Source organism: Mobula birostris, chromosome 8, assembly GCF_030028105.1.
Source record: "Mobula birostris isolate sMobBir1 chromosome 8, sMobBir1.hap1, whole genome shotgun sequence".
Lineage (NCBI taxonomy): Eukaryota > Metazoa > Chordata > Chondrichthyes > Myliobatiformes > Myliobatidae > Mobula > Mobula birostris.
Genome location: NC_092377.1, coordinates 62,587,832 through 62,605,764, shown reverse-complemented (window position 1 = coordinate 62,605,764; position 17,933 = coordinate 62,587,832). Strand labels below are relative to the sequence as shown.

The 17,933-nt window shown below is 39.5% G+C and overlaps 1 protein-coding gene across 10 annotated transcripts in view; it reads left to right on the top strand.

Moving 5' to 3' along the window:
- usp34 (ubiquitin specific peptidase 34) overlaps positions 1–17,933 on the top strand; it is a 298,533-nt gene that overhangs the window by 216,195 nt on the left and 64,405 nt on the right. For all 10 annotated transcript variants that reach the window (XM_072265297.1, XM_072265294.1, XM_072265289.1 and 7 more), the window contains 6 exons: positions 172–236; positions 336–411; positions 535–582; positions 2,275–2,340; positions 8,472–8,552; positions 8,747–8,832. In XM_072265297.1, the coding sequence (XP_072121398.1) occupies positions 172–236; positions 336–411; positions 535–582; positions 2,275–2,340; positions 8,472–8,552; positions 8,747–8,832 (422 nt within the window). The remainder of the gene's footprint in view (positions 1–171; positions 237–335; positions 412–534; positions 583–2,274; positions 2,341–8,471; positions 8,553–8,746; positions 8,833–17,933) is intronic.

Below are 17,933 nucleotides of genomic sequence, written 5' to 3'. Positions count from 1 at the left end.
TTGCTTTCCAATTGCATCTTAGTATCATTAAATGACATTGTATATATCCAATACAATAAATATTCCACATTTAAGAAAAATGGAAAGAAACCTTGAAAACTCTCAACTTTAATGCATTATAAAACTTTGAGTATCAATCTTAAAAATCATTTTCAATATTTTTGAATATAGTGGATCTGGCATGACAACATGCAGTTTCTACAGGACAAGAATATCTTTGAACATACTTACTTTGGGTAAGTGTTCTGCAACATTATGTTACATCTAGACTATTGAAGAATGATATTGACAGGATAATGCAATTGGTTTTCAAAAAAAAAAATCTGCAATTTCAGATTTATGTGGCAGTTGTGCAGTAGCATCCCAAGCACGTTACCTGACCCAAAGGCAGTATCGCTGATGACTGCAAAGGTGAGTCTTTCTTTTGTTGTGGGTGTTCACAGATAAAACTTGAAAACATTCTGCATATTTTTAACAAAACCCTTTATGTCAACACATATATTTCATTGTGAATTTTTTTCTCTCTGATTGTAGCTTAGTACCTCTTTTGTCCTGGAAACTTTTATCCATTCCAAAGAAAAGGTGAGCGCACATTATTAATTATCATATTCAATATAGACACACAATAACACATAAACAAGGTGCAGGTATTTACTGAAATTAATTTGTTTTTATACAATACTTAAGGAACAGTATATTCCTTTATAAAATTTAACAAAAAGCTTTATCTCCAATGACTTGTTGAGAGCCAAAGTCTTCTTTCACTTTCCTCATACATCACCATCATAGTATATGGCAAAGCAACTATCTGTCATAGGCATTGAGGTATATGTTGGTTCATGATGTGGTTGAGAATGGCTGCTGAAACGTTAGAGTCCTGAAATATATTTTGTTCCTTATACTCATGGGATCACTGCATTGAGAATCACATCTAACAGTAGATTAGTAACATTATAATCTACTGTTTATAGTAGAAATTTACAGATAATTGGTGGTTGCCTTAACACCAAAATCAAGTACATATTTCTGTGTTGTCAAAGTTGAATTAGTTGTCATGCACAAGGGCATGTATGCACAGGCGCAATGAAAAACCCATTTGCAGCAGCATCACATGAACATAGCATCAGATAAGCAGTTTTCATAAGCAAAACAGAAATTAAAGATAAATTATACACACAATTTTTATTAGGAATTAGATGAGACCAAAATGCATTTCTGTGCAAAGTGATCAGAGGGATTGTGGTGTTGCTATACTGTAATACAGAGGTCCCCAACCTTTTTTTGCACCGCAGACCGGTTTAATATTGACAATATTCTTGCGGACCGGCCGACCAGGGTGGGGGTGTTCAAGAAGGGTTAAGCTCACCTCAACATGTCCTTTACTGTTAGTGTTGCCAACTTTCTTACTCCCAAATAAGGGACAAAAGTAATTAAATCCTGGGACATTTGCGTTTACCCCAGGAAGACTACTATGACCATGAAGCCTTGCACGGGCTCCTGTGTGCCCGTGCGTGACGTGCGCATACATGCTGATTTTTTTTCCCACAAATGGGATTTGGCAATCTTCCTGACTATACTGTACATACATTATTTCTACTTTATATAGGCTGTGTATTTATCATATCATTCCTGCTTTTACTATATGTTAGTGTTATTTAGATTTTATGTGTTATTTGGTAGGGTTATTTTTTGGGTCTGGGAATGCTCAAAAATTTTTCCCATATAAATTAATGGTAATTGCTTCTGCACTTTACGCCATTTCGGCATGAAAGGTTTCATAGGCACGTTCTACCTTAGCGGGGGAAATATGGGACAATGGTGGTCCCGTATGGGACAAACCAATTTAGCCCAATATACGGGATGTCCCGGCAAATACGGGACAGTTGGCAACCCTATGTTCAAGTTCAACAGTGCGTGACAGGGAATGAGGAAAGGTGCAACTGACTCGTATCGTTTCCTCGCAGTCCGGTAGCACGTGCTTTGCGGCCCGGTACTGGTCTGCAGCCCGGTGGCTGGGGACCGCTGCTGTACTGATTCGGGTTCTGCCAGTTTATTCAGCACCAAATGGTGAAGGGAAGTAGCTGTTCTTGAACCTGGTGGTGAAGGACTTTTGTTCTGTTGTCCAGTATTTGAATCCCTACCCTTAAAATGGTTGTTCAGGCTTCAACTAAACAAAGTAGAATATTTAGATTAACTGAGTAGCCCTTTTGCTATTTAGAAAATCTGAAAATGTTGGTTCATAAATACAAATTTTACATTTTTAAAATTTTATAGCCCACTATGTTGCAATGGATCGAACTTTTGACAAAGCAGTTTAACAACAGCCAAGCAGCTTGTGAGGTGAGAAACGTATCAAATTATTCAACTTTTTTCTGTTTGGTTTTGAACGGCTTAAAGTATGGATTTTATGATTCAGTATAATTGAGAGATCCAATGTTATTGAAGGCCCATTACATTTTCTTTGTTTGATCTATTCCAGAAACCTCTGAATTAACTTTTAATCAAACAATTATGAGATGTAGGAACGAGATAATTTACAGAATTCTTTGAAACATTGACACATCAAGTTTCTTTTTATGGACTATAACTCCGTTGTAATTTGCTCAGTATAATTGTTTCTAACTATCCACTTTTTTTTTACTTGAAACACTTTATATATACTTGCTTTTTGTAGGAAGATCTTTGTGTTTCTGTTCAGAAGACATCCAGATCACATCCAGATTGTACCAAGGCAACTTCTGTAGCATGCATGCCATTCAATACTAAATAATTGAAATACCTTTGTATCTCCACTGTATCTGCACATAAAGTGATATGGATTACTAGTGCAAAAAAAAATTGTTTAAGTTGCCACAGTTTAACTTTGACAGTGCTTAATGACTGCCTTAAAATAGAATCATAGAGTCAGAGAGAAGTACAGCACAGAAACAGGCCCTTCTGCCCAAACTGTCTATGTCGAGCCATTTAAACTGCCTACTCCCATCAAACTGCACTGGAACCATTGACCTCCATACCTCTACCATCCATGTATCTATCCAAGCTCCTCTTAAACATTGAAATTGAGCTTGCATGCACCACCTGGGTTGCCAGCTCGATCCACACACTCATGGCCCTCTGAGTGAAAAAGATTCTCATGATGTTCCCCTTAAATTTTTCACCTTTCACCCTTAACCCATGACCACCAGTTGTTGTCCTACCCAACCTCAGTGGAAAAAGCCTGCTTGCAATTACGCAATCTATACCCCTCATAATTTTGTATACTTCTCTCAAATCTACTCTCAATTTTCTGTGTTCCAAGGAATAAAATTCTAACCCAGTGTTTCCCAACCTTTTTTAGCCCAACATCGCCCTAAAGCACTTTGCTAATTGCCAACGCCCCCCTAAAGCACCTTTGTACATGCCAATGCTCCTCAGGCACAATGTACTTTCCGGCACCCCCCATAGTGTAAATACATGTCTAGCATTTGCTAACATGAGAAAAATGATTCTGCTTTAAATTTTTAATTGTCTTTAAACCTAGCTTACACAGTACCTGTGCACTGTACAGCAGATTCAATATCAATGTGATCCTTGAGCTTGATGGTTTTTAGCAAAAGTTGAAATATCTAGTTCAAGCTGTGACAGTAAAAGCCTTAAGTCCCATGTGTAACAATGTCCAAATGGTTTCTGTTTTTTATGAATATGTGCTTTACTGCACTGAAGGCTCTTTTAATAAGGTAGGAGGATGGAAGTGCAATGAAGAGCAGTTTGGCTCTTCTCCAAAGGCAAATAAACTTCGAATGACAGCGTAGTCACATACCACAATAGCCGATGTTTTTGAAAAATATTTTTGCTTCTTTATCATTCTGAATTTTGATAATTTCTTTCTTCCTGTTCTTCCATCTTGCAAGGAAATGGGTTAATTACCCAGTCCGGAATTTCAAGATCGTTCAAATCCTTGGTTTGATTCTTAAAATCCTTCTTCAGTGACTGTAGGTGTAAGCAGTACTCGTGCAGATCACCGTATGTGAAACAGAGTGCCATACCTTCCATGCAGGGAAACTCTAAGAACATTCTTCTCCCAATGTTTGCTCATATATTTCCAAATTTCGGATAAAAATGGACACTGCACTTTTTGCCTGGATTAAATTAAAATTCTCACCCTGCAATTTCAAGTTTAGAATGTTCGTTTTGTCATACAGATTGACTAGGTATGCCACATCGCCACGTAGAAGTTCAATCTTGTTTACCAAGCTCTTGTTGACTTTGAGCAAATATTCAACCACAGTGTCAAAAAGATCAAAGAAACATTTTATGCAGCAGCCATTTGACAGCCAGTGCACTTCAGTGCGAAGAAGCAAGTGTTCAAACTTTTCGTTGTTATCTTGGCATAACTGGCAAAATATCCTGATATTTAATGGATGAGCTTTAATTTTGTTGGTAGCAGATATTACAAGAGTCATGCTTGAAAAAAGTTGCTGGCTGAGGTTTTTAGCTGCGAGATGTTGGCAATGAATTACACAATGGATTGTAAACAGGCTTAGAATTTCTTTTTTCATAAATGCCACTAAACCAGCATGGCAACCAGTCATATATGGCACTCCATCTGTTGCACAAGAAATCTTGTTCCTATTGGTATACTTTTATCCTCAATATACATTTTGTGTACGTCGTAGACCGATTCTCTGTTGCTATTTGCTTTTAACTTTTTTTCAAAAGAGAATCTTTTCATAAACGTTTCCATTTTTGATAAACCGTACATATGCTATTAGCAATCCCCTCGTTGTCTTGCACAGTTGACTCATCCAATTGTATTCCAAATTCTGTCTTTTGTAGCTCTGTGCATAGTTGATATTCAGTGTCTTCATTCATTTCGTCAATACAATGAGCTACAGAATTATCACTCAGTGGAATTGATTGTAAGATACTGGTATGCATTTTGAGAACAGTGATGAGCACTTCTCATACAGCAGGCATTATTAATCTTTCACCAATTGTATGAGGATTTGCTAGCATTTTGAAAATGTGATAAGAAGCATTGAGACCACAGTAAAGGTCATTTTTAGCTTTCTTGGCAAATGACTTGAGTGCAACACTTTTCAAGTGCTTCTTTCACCTTCTGGAATATTGGCTATCCTCCAATCATCTGGTACCTTACCTGTCGTTAAGGATGATTTAAATGTCTCTGTTAGGGCCCTGGCAATGCACTTACTGTACCTATCAAAGGGTCTGAGGGAACACCTTGTCAGGCCCTGGGGATTTATCCACTGTAATTTGCCTCAAAACAGCAAACACCTGTAATCCTGTGATCCACATAGAGTGTATGAAGTGGATTCTGTTTTGCCTTACTTCTGTAAACTCTGTGTCTGTCTCCCGAGTAAATACAGATGCAAAAAATTTATTTAAGTACTTCCCATCTGTTATAATTCCATGCATAGATTCCCATCCTGATCTTCCAGTTTTGTCCCTTGCAATCCACTTGCTCTTAGCATTTCTGTGAATCCCTTAGGATTCTCCTTCACCATGTCTACTGAAGCAACATCATGCTCTCTTTGAGCCCTCCTGATTTCTTTCTTAAGTGTTCTCTTGCACTTCTTGTACTCCATAAGCACCACATTGGTCCTACCTGCCTGTACCTGCCTCGCACCTCCTTTTTTATCTCTTAACCAGGGCCTCAATATCTTAAGAGTTTCCCTACACCTGTTATCGTTACCTTTTATTCTAACGGACATATGGAAGCTTTGTACTCTGAAAATATGACTTTTGAAGTCCTTCCACTTACCAAGTACTACTTTACCAGAAAACAACCTATACCAATTCACGTTTGCCAGATTCTTTCTGATACCATCAAAATTGACCTTTCTCCAATTTAGAATCTCACCAACGAACCAGACCTATCTTTTTAAACATAGAAACCTAGAAATTTTTCCATACCTACTTTGAAATGAATGGCATTGTGATCACTAGATGCAAAGTGTTTCCCACACAAACTTCTGTCACCTGCCCTGTCTCAGTCCTTAATAGCTGATCAAGTATCGCACACTCTCGTTGGGACTTTTATGGACTGATTAAGAAAACTTCCCTGAACACATTTGACAAACTATCCCATCTAAAGCAACATATACATCTATCACATCTAGTCCTTTTACAGTATAGGAATCCCAGCCAATATGTGGAATGTTAAAATCGCCTACTATAACAACCTTAGGTTTCTTGCAACAGTCTGCGATCTCTGCAAATTTGTTTCTCTAAATCCTTCAGATTGATGGGAGGTCTGTAATATAGCCCCATTAACATGGTCATACCTTTCTTATTTCTCCTTTCCACCCATATCACCTCAGTAGAGGAGCTCTCTTGTCCTTCCTGGCTGAACACTGCTGTGACATTATCCTTGACTAGTCTAGGAAAATGTCACAGCTGTAACTTTCCTCTACTGGGTCATCCCCTCCTTTAATCCCTCCCACTCTATCCCGTCTATGGAATATGAAATATTGAGCTGCCATTCCTGCTACTCCTGCAACCAGGTCTCACTAATGGCTAAAATATCATAATTCCAGATGTTGATGCATGCCCTTGAGCTCATCTGCCTTTCCTACGATAAATCTTGCATTGGAATATACGCAGTTCCAGACATTAGTTGCACCAGCCTGAACCTTCTGATTCCTGACTTTGTCTGAGGTCTTAACAAAATCTCTCTCCACAACTATTCCATTATCTGTTCTGGCACTATCTGTCCTATCCCCCTGCAACTCTAATTTACACCCCCCCCCCCCCCCCAGTGCATCACTAGCAAACCTTCTGCTAGGATATACATCCCTTCCAGTTCAGCTGCAGGCTGTCTCTTCTATGTCACCTTTCCTGGAAGAGAGCCCAACGATCCAAAAATCTTATGCCCTCCCTCCTACACCAACTCCAAAGCCAACTATATAATCTTCGTATTTCTGGGCTCACTAGCACGTGAAATAGATAGCTATCCTGAGGGCACAAACCTGAAAATCCTGCCCTTTTAACATAGCACCTAACTCCCTGAACTCACTTTGCAAAACCTTGTCACTCTTCTTACCTATGTCATAGACTACGACCTCTGGCTGTTCACCCTCCCAGTTAAGAATGCTGAAGTCTTGATCCAAGATATCTTGGACTCTGGCACCTGAGAGGCAATATACCATCTGGGAATCTCGTTCTCGTCCACAGAACGTTCTTTCTGTTCCCCTAACTAATGAATCCCCTATGACCACAGCTTGCCTCTTCCCTCCCCTTCACTTCTGCGTCGCAGAGTCAGAATCAGTGCCAGAGACCTGATCTCTGTGACATTGCTCTACTAGGACATCCCCCCCCGCCCCCCCAAGCAGTTTCCAAAGTGGTATACCTGTTGTTGAGGGGGATGGCCACAGGGATACCCTTCATTGGCTGTTTAACCCCTTTCCTCTTCCTTACTGTCACCCAGTTTCCTGTGTTTTGCACTTTGGGTGTAACTACCTCTCTATATGTCCTATCTATCACCCCTCAACCTCTTGAATGGTCCAGAGTTCATCCAGTTCCAGCTCCAATTCCTTAACACAGTGTGTTTGAAGCTGCAGCTAGATTCACTTCTCACAGGTGTAGTCGTCAGGTCTATCTCCCTTTGCTCTTCGTGTAAGAGGAGCATTCCACTGTCCTACCTGGCATCTCTACTGTTCCGAACTGAGCAGCCTTAAAGAAAAACAATAAACTATAGGAGAGGAAACAAACCTTTACCTGCAGTGTTTTCTTTTTGCTTTCTCTGACTTAAGCCTCAAAATCTCCTCTCTAACTCTGACCACTCCGATGATGGCTGTTCCGTTGGCCCCTGCCTTACCTTAACTTGTTCTTGTCAAATTACTCTGGTTGGGCTGCTGAAAGCTCCAAAACTGCTGCGAGTCACTGCCTTTGCGAATGTGTGAACTACATCTTCTCAGGTTTCTGATCTCTTCGATTGGATGCTTCTCGAAGATCCAAAACTGCTGTGAGTCGCTGCCTTCTCTACTCAATCAATGAATGTGTGAATTACATCTTCTCAGGCTTCTGATCTCTCCATTTGAGCGCAAAATTCCAACACTTGAATAATTTTCTTTCTCATATTTCCTTACCCTTTCCTTATACTTTCCTATTGCAGTCATCCTACATCATACTCTATTGGGATATCGCTTGACCATATTGCAAGCTGTTTATGTTGTAGTATTATAGTGCTTCCAAAATATGTTTAAGTGTAAGCTACTGGATAGGACAGAATGAGTTGTATTCAAGCAGCATATATCCTGACAAATTCTAAATATTGGTAATTTGCTTTGAATATCTGAACCCTCCAGTACTGTGTGTCTGCAAGTGCAACTTTCACCTGGCGTTATGATAGCATGCTTATGTTAGTCTCATTTTAATTGTGAGAATTGATAAAGTAAAACTTCTGTTCAGAAGTTTTGGATCATTATTTTTGTATAATTTCAAAATGATAACTTGATATTTTGTCTGTGTAGTGGTTTTTGGACCGAATGGCTGATGATGACTGGTGGCCAATGCAAATCCTTATTAAGTGCCCAAATCAGATTGTGAGACAGGTATGAAGTGTTTTAATACAGTTATAATGCTTCTAATTGATCAAGGAGGCATTTTCTTAATGTTGCACTAATTTATAAATTAGTCTCTGTAGAGCAGACTTGAAGATAATACCATTATGAATTAAATTGTTTCATTACATTTTAAAATGTGGTTGTTAAAACTGTTCCTTTATACCTTACTTTGGGATCTGCAGATGTTCCAGCGTTTATGCATTCATGTAATTCAGAGGCTCCGACCAGTTCATGCTCATCTCTATTTACAACCAGGAATGGAAGACAGGTAATGACGATCACTTCCATACCTCTGAATATATTTAGTATAGACTGCTTCTTTAAATGCTGTATTATCATATATGTATCCTATGTTGTGGTCATGGTTTGGTGTATTGGCCTTTTTCTGTTTCACAAAACTGAGAGATCTAATGCTGAGGTTGAAGTTAATTGCACTCCTGGAGTCAGATGCCTAGTGCCCATTTCACTAATCTTCAGTGTAATGAGGCAACAATTTATGAACAGCTTGACTTACTTCAGACACTTCCTTTCGTGGAGTATTCTGCATGGGTATTGAGGAGGAGCCGCTAATGTCAGAGGCCCATAAAATGTCACATCTGAAGGGCAAATGGCAAAGCTAAACAGTGTGCCTGCTGTCAGAATGGATAATAATTGTCTTATAACTCACCCTCAGCACACACAGTGCACCGGTCCAGTATTTCATAATTATTCTTATTGCAGACATTTTTACCCTCAGGATATCCTCCTCAGAGGTTTCAGAAAAGGGATCAGTAATTACAGGCCCCCCATGTGAAATATCGAAACAGTTGAATGGTGATGTTAAGATGATTTTTGGTAATACTTTTTCATGATACAAGTGCACATTTTTTTGCGTATTTACAGCATTTATCGTGTCCAATGAAAATTCTGTGCAAGTACAACCTTTAGCAGTTTAGAAGTTGATGCTAGGACAACAGTTAAGCAGCACAATGGCTGATTGCCAGAAACCAAACCAAAGCAAGCATGTGCAGCTCCTGCCTGAAAATCTGTGCCTAGTTTCTGATTCTTAATCCTTTCTCAATGTTTGTTTGAACTTAACCCTGTGCATACAAGCACAAAAGATTTGTGTTTGATTCTGACCAGTTATAATTCCCTTATATTTCAGTGGATCAACTTAACTGGAGACCATAGAGAAGTTGACTTTATACATCGCTTATGCAAGTTTCTGTACTTTTATTCAATTAGCAAGAATAAAGATGATTATCTGAACAATAATCCTGGGAATGGCAACAGAGTTGTGATAAAATATGACTGATCTGCCTCTGTGATAACTTTGTTAGATAGATATACTTTATTGACCCCGAGGGAAATTGGGTTTTGTTACAGCCACACCAACCAAGAATAGAGCATAAATATAGCAATACGAAAACCACAAACAATCAAACAACAAAATGCAAACTATGCCAGATGGAAAATAGTCCAGGACCAGCCTATTGGCTCAGGGTGCCTGACCCTCCACGGGAGGAGCTGCAAAGTTCGATGGCCACAGGCAGGAACAACCTCCCGTGACGCCCAGTGTTGTATCTCGGTGAAATATGGCCGGAGTCCAACAGCAAAAAGTTCAGTATCCGGTCTACAAACATGTTCCTCGATCATAATATGACCCGGATTGCACCATCCATTGTTAACCAGAACAGTAAGCACCCAACTCCTTTATGCTTACCGCTCTCAGTGCACTTCCGGTCAGCCCAAATGGTCTGGAAGCCGTCCATGGAAAAAATTTGATCGAGTATGTCCTCGTGCAGCCCTGTTCCAGTAAAACACATAACACTGCACTCCCGAAATGTTCTCTGACGCCTGGCTAGCACCATAAACTTGTCTATTTTATTACCCACCGAACTCCTCTTCTTCATAATTCTCTGTTGTCTCGACCCGGTCCTCTTTCTTCGCCTTTGTGATCCCCCTTTGCATCCTCTGTGTGTTTTCCTCCAGATTTCAGCCGGGGTGTCCGCCGCTCTGCTCGCTAAACCGGCTGGCATAAGTTGAAGTGAAAATAGAGATGGATCCTCAGGAAAGCTCTTTTTAAAAAAAAAAAAATGCAGGTTGATGTCCAAATGGTCATTCAATAAAGAAGATATCTGAGGGGTTTTTTTTGGAGATTGCAGACTAAAAGTAGTTCAATGGTAAACACCACAGAAGGCTAGTTAACACATTATGTTTATGTCTGCAGGGTTTTGCCTAAGTTAAAGTGGAGTTTATTGCCTTATGCACAGGTGCAATGGAAAACTTAATTGCAGCAGCACAAGGCACATTGCATTACATAAGTAGGATTCACAAGGAGAACTTAAACATAAATTATAGACAATTTTTACATGAAAAGACAATTAAAACAAAAAAATTAAGTCCATTTTAGTGCCAAGGGATCAAAATTGTCATCGTGTTGCTAAACTAAGGCTTTGCTGAATGGTTGAAGAGAATTAGCTACTAGTGGTGTGGGACTTCAAGCTAAAAAATGGCATGGCCTTCTTGAGGCAGCACCACCTATCGATATTTTACTGATGGTAGGGAGTGATATGCTCATAATGTCCACTACTTTTTGCAGCTTTTCATGTTCCTGCACATTTAAATTGCTGTACCAAACCATGATGCAACCAGTCAGGATACCTTAAACAGTACATATGTAGAAGTCTGATGACAAGCCAAATCTCCTATGTATGTAAAGACAGTGAAGTGCTTTTCTTGTGATTGCATCTATGTGCTATACTCAGGATAGGTTATTCTTGTTAACGCCCAGGAATTCAAAGCTGCCAACTCTCTACCACTGATCCCCTAATGTATTTAATATATCAGTAATATTGAAAATATATTGTTGGATTAAGAATTATTTGATAGTTACAATCATTCATTTCTGGTTATATGTAAAAGTACATAAATGGCATACACCATCACGCCACCATGTCATACCTGTATGTGCACGTCTCACTACAGTAAAATGAAACCAAGACACGTTCTCCTGGACTCCCATGTTTTTCTTTCAATTAGTTATATATTTTGGAGTTACAAAGCGTAGTAGTGGTGAGGAGTAAGTTTAAAATGAACCCAATATGAGTATCTACCTGTTGAAGTGCAGCACAATGTATGAGTTCAAACAAAACACACAGCACACTTTATTCAGTAGAGGAGAGAAACGGTAGAGTTTTAAAAAAAAGGCAGAAAACAGACAAATTCATGGGTTCATACACAGTGTGTGGGTGATGATAAATTTAAAAAAGCAGAAACGGCTGGCTACATTGGAAAGATAGGCATGTTAGATAGTACAAGAGGTAACTGGATCTTCTATATGAGTGAATTGAGCAGTATATTAAAGCAAATGGAATAGCTGATGAGAAATGAATGCTAGTTTAGCTGTGTGCATTGGGTGGAAAGGCATAGAGTTTGCTTCGAAATTTGACTGCTCTGTTCAAATCAGCCAAAATTAGCTTTGCTGATATTGAGAAAATAATGCAGGAACATTTAGAATCAAAACGATTGTTGATTGCAGAACGTGTTGGGTTTCATAAGCGAATCAAAAGGAAGGGGAGTCCATTTCAGCATACCTGGCTGAAATGCAGAGATTGAGCATTATCAGTTTAGTGATGGGCTTAATAATGAACTGGGAGATCATTTAGTTTGTGGAATCTTACAAGGAGGCATTCAAATACAGCTCCTAACTGAAGCACAACTCACATTTAAAAGAGCAGTTGAAATTGCTATATCAATAGAAACAGCAGGCAGATACACAATTGAGTTGCAGTTAGGAATGAAAGTGAGCATGAACAAAATTGAAATGTCTGAACAGAGGCATGCTTGGCCAAAGCACATTGTGTTACCATTGTGGCAGGGTTTAACATACACCAGACCAATGCAGGTTCAAAGGTGAAACTTGCAGAAAATCCAACAGAGTAGGACACATACTGTATAAAGAACAGATTAGGCAGGCAAAAATAAATGCACTGCACAGGGAGGAGAAAAAGCTAAAAAGTCAAGTTGTCATTTCAAAAAGTTGTCATTTTTAAACTGCATGCTATTGATGAAATATCTGATTGAGATGAGAGTGACACAGGACTGTGCAGGGTATCATTTAGATTTAAAATGTGAAAACAAACAATAGACAAGCAGTGCAGTTTACCTCGGAAGTCAATGGGAAATAAAATGGAATTGGACACTAGCTCAGCTGTTTCAGTCATTCCACGAAAAGAGTTTGAATGGCCTTTCAAAGATAATGAACTGAAGCCTACAGATATCCAGTGAAGAACTTATGCTGGAGAAAAGATATCTCCTGTAGGAATGAAATTCAAAACAGTGAAATAAAACAACCAACGAGCCACACTGGGTTTGTATGTTGGCACCTAGGAGGGCCAACATTGTAGGGATATGACTGATTGAGAGAACTACAACTTGATTAGAGATCTATCCACCAGTTGTATGCCACATCCCCTGCAAGAGAAACACTGAAAGTGAATTAAGAAAAGTACTGGATGATGCACAGCAATACACAAGGATGGCATTAGAAAACGGGTAAAATACTGTTAAATGAAAATGCCACACCTAAGGTTTACAAAGCCCATCAGGTTTTTTATACCATTGGTGATAAAGTAGCTAGTGAGCTAGATCGCATGGAGGCTGAAGGAATTCTTTTCAAGGTTGAGTGAAGCCTGTGGGCAATAGCAATGGTCCTGGCAGTCAAGAAGAATGGACCTGTCATGATCTGTGGCGATTTTAAGGTCACCAACTCGGTCGTCGTCGTGGCTATCTACTGAAAGTAAATCAATACTCTCTGCTCAGAATAGAGGATACCTTTGCAAACCTTTCTGGAGGGAAGCATTTCAACAAAGTGGACTTAGCTGAGGCTAACTTACAGACAGAGATGGAAGAAGAGTCCAAAGTGTTTCTTACGGTAAACACTCACAAAGGGCTTTGTCAATATAATAGGCTTATTTTTGGAGTGACACTTGCACCTGCATTCTGGCAGAAAGCTCTCGACCAGGTGCTACAAGGCTGCCCAGGCACTTAGTGTTACCTGGATGACATCATTGTTACTGGTGAGGATGACAAGGAACATCTGCAAAATCTCAAGACGGTGTAAGAAGATTTTGGGCTCAGAGCATGATGCAACATGTGTGAATTCTTTAAACCAATCATCAATTACTGTGGTCACACCATTGACAAACAAGGATTACACAAGTGTCCTGAGAAAATTCAAGCAGTGGTGGATGCCCCAAAGGCAAAGCATGTGTCACAGTTTAAGATTTATCAATTACTATAACAGGTTCCTGCCAAACCTGGTTACTGTGCTGCACCCCTTGAACAAATTACAGATTGGAAAGAAATGGCAATGGACAAAGCAGTGTGAGGTGGCTTTCAAAAAGGTAAAGGAAATGGTGATGTCAGAATCTGTACTCACACATTATGAACCACATCATCCATTGAAGTTTGCCTTTGTTGCCTGGCCGAATGGTACAAATGCAGTCACGTCACATGTTCTGGGTAATGCAAGTGAATGGCCCATAGTCTTTGCATCGTGTTTCCTTACCACTGCAGAGAAAAAATTACACACAGATTGACAGAAAAGCCTTGAATATGGTTTGGCGTGTAGAATGTTTCAACCAGTATTTCTGTGGGAGGCAGTTTACTTGCATTATTGATCATCAACCACTAGTGTCCATTATCAATCCACAGAAGGGTGTCTCACTACCAGCAGCAGGAAGAATGCAGAGATGGGCTCTGTTTCTTGGGAGACACAAATACATGATCGAATTCAAGAGGACAACTAATCATGGAAATATGGATGGATTGTCCCATTTACCATTGGAAAAGGAAATAACTGAAAAACTTACAATCCTCTTGACGTATTCTCCCTAATACAATTTGAAAACCACCGTATGACAGCATAGATAATCTAAAAGGAAACCAGAAAAGACCCACACTGTCTCAGGTCTACGTGCAACCCAAAATGGCTGGAATGTGCAGCAGAAATCCTCTTTCCCCCATTTTTACCAGTACCAGGATGAACTTGCCCTTGGCAGTGGAGATTGCCTTATGTGGGAATTGAAAGTTGTTGTACCATCTAAGCTGAGATCTAAAGTGTTTTGGAGGAGCAAGATGCGGTTGTCTAGGCGTGGTCAAAATGAAGGTGTTGGCTTGAAGCTTTGGTGGACTGGGATAGATCAGCAGACCGAGCAGCTTGCCATGCACTGTCCAAATTGCCAACACATTCAGAAGATGCTGAAAACATCTTGGAGAAGAAAGGTGTCCTGAGCTGTCAGAACCATTTCCTACACACCCAGAGTCAACTCCTACAACCACCACAGAGGAGGCCCCGAACCTGACATTGTTTTCACAGCCATAAGTCTCTCCTATCTAGTAGAATAACCACCTTAACAGGGAAGACATTATCCCACAAGAATAAACAACCATCCCCAGCAATTAAATCTTCAGGCCTGAATGGGACAATTTAAATTTACTCCCCTCTGGATGTCTGTATAGTAGTTGTATTACATTATAAGCTGTCTCTGTAGTTGAGATGCATTCTCCTGCCTTCTCCCTATAATCTGTCATGTCCTGATTTATCAAGAATCTATCAACCTCTACCTTAAATATACCACAGCTGGCTGTGGTAAAAAAAAATCCACAGATTCACCACCCTCTGGCAAAATAGATTCCCCCTTGTCTCCATTCTAAATGGATGTCCCTCTATTCTGAGGTTGTGCCCTCAGGTCCTAGACTCCCCTCAATAGGAAAAATCCTGTCCACATCCACTCTATCAACATTCGATAGGTTTCAATGAGAAACCTCAATGAGAAGAACTCATGCTTCTAAATTCCAGTGAGTACAGGCCCAGAGGCATCAAAAGCTCTTATATACAAAAGCCTTTCATTCCCTGAAATACTTTTGTGAACCTCCTTTGAACCTTCTCCAATGTCAGCACATCCTTTCTTAGATAAGGGTCCCAAAACTGTTCACAATTCTCCAAATTAGACCTCACCAATGCCTTGCATCCTTGTTTTTATATTCTAGTCCTCTTGAAATAAATGCTAACATTTCATTTGCTTTTCTCACCACTGACTCAAACTGCGAGTTAACCTTTCATCCACTGTATCACTGATACATTTGACATTAGCTTCTTGCTCTTAAATTGCAGAGTGAAGCCTATCATTTGATCACTGCTTACCAAGGGTTCCTTTACCTTAAGCTCACTATTCAAATCTGGTTCATAACATTCAATCCAGAATAGCCATTCCATTCATGGGGTTAACCATAAGCTACTCTAAAAAGCCATCTCATAGGCATTCTACAAATTCTCTCTTTTGGGACCCAGCATGAATCTGATTTTCCCAATCTATTTGCATGTTAAAATCCCACTTCACTATTGTAACATTCTCCTTTATACATGAATTTTCTAACCCCCTTTGTAGTTTGTAGCCCACATCCTGGCTACTGTTTGGAGGCCTGCAAATAACTCCCATCAGGGTCTACCCTTGCAATTTCTTAACTCTACCACAAGGATTCTATATCTTCTGATTCTGTGTCACCTCTTTGTAAGGATCTGATTTCATTTTTTACCAACAGAGTCACCCCTCTGCCTACTTGCCTGTCTTTTCAATACCATGTGTATCCTTGGATTTTAAGCTCCCAGCTATAACCTTCTTTCAGCCACGACTCAGTAATGACCACAATGTTATACCTGCCAATCTCTACCTGCGCTACAAGATCATTTTCCTTATTCTGTATTCAAATATAAAATCTTTAGTCCTGTATTTAAAACCCTTTTTGATTTTGGCCCCCTGTTATATTGCAACTCATCCCACTGTCTGCAATTTTGCCCTATCATCTGCCTGTCTTCCTGACAGTCTCAATACACACCACTTCTGCTTGTATATAACTGGCTCATCATCATCATCCTATCACTCTGATTTCCATCCACTTGCCAAATTAGTTTAAACCCTACCCAAAAGAGTTGTCTTGAGAAAAAGAAATGAGAATTTGTTTAAAATAAGGATAATTTCATCAAGGGAAATGAGTGTGTTGGTGGGTGGGAGCTGGTTGGAGCTCTGTTCAGGGAGAAAGCAGAGGGGGCTCCCAGACCTTCCTGATGTAGTTTGGAGGTTTAGAGGGATTGTATATCCATGGTGAAGATGCCTGTTAGCTGACCTTGATTAATCTCAGGACGCCTTAAGGGTTTGTGATTTTTTTCTAATAATTTATTGGCAGCTAATGTCAAAAATGTATTATTCTGTCAGTCTTTTCCTTCCTTTTTAATCAGCGGTAGCTCACAGGCTTTCTGTCGTCTAGCACCCTGCCAGAGAGGAATCAAAAATGATGGTTGCACCATCTGCTATTTCTTTCCTTGCTTCTCATTGCAGCCTTGTATACTGTTTTATGTGGACGTCATAACTTATCTACTATTAAAGATTCTAAATCTATATATTTCACACTTTTGTCATATTCTACTCAACCATCGTGTCTATGTCATTCTTTTTGTAATGTTAGGCACATAGTATTAACTGAAAATGATACCCATGGATTTTGCAGCTGTACATAAACCTGCTTGGTCTCTTTGTTAACAACTTCTACCCAATGCATTTATTAGGCATTCTTTAGATTTTGCTTGCCAGTACTTTTTGCACTGTCTTTGGCCTTATAATTTATTTTTTAATATTTGTCCACACAACTTAAAAACACTTAAAAGAAATTATATAAACTCAAACAAATTAAGTGTAAAAATAACTAACACTTGATCCTCACTCCTGTTCAGCACAAAATCAATGGAAGAGAGCTCACTTGTCTAAGTCAGGTTATTTGTGAAGATTCCTGGAGCATTGTCACAGATTTGTTCCACCACTGGACTCTGAGGAGACCACATTGGAGTGACCAAAACTCAGCCATTAGCAAGTTCAGGGCTTCTATTCTTGTGTACAAAATCTTAGAAGGTCCAATCTTACTGACTCCAGGTATTGGTGGTTTTGTGTGGAATCACTGAAGAATAAAGAATTGACATTTCCGGTCCTGATGAAAGGCCTCTGTCCGAAATGTTGATGCTGCCTGACCTGCTGAGTTCCTCCAGTGTGTTACTTCACATATTAATGTGCATGCTGTGATTTTCACTTAGTTTGCTCACTTCTGGTGACTTGAAACATTATTACTTTGTTTTCTATCCAGGTATTTTTATTGATCTGAAAGTTATACTGAAACTTTTTAATTTGTTACATATCTGCCAGAATCTTGACAGACCATTGCATCATCTATCATTTGGTCTCCGGTCAAAAGTTATGTTGGCAAGTTAAACAGCCCTTTATTAGTGTGTAACAAACACTTGTTGTCACTCCAGATACTAGCAGCTTTCTGTATGTC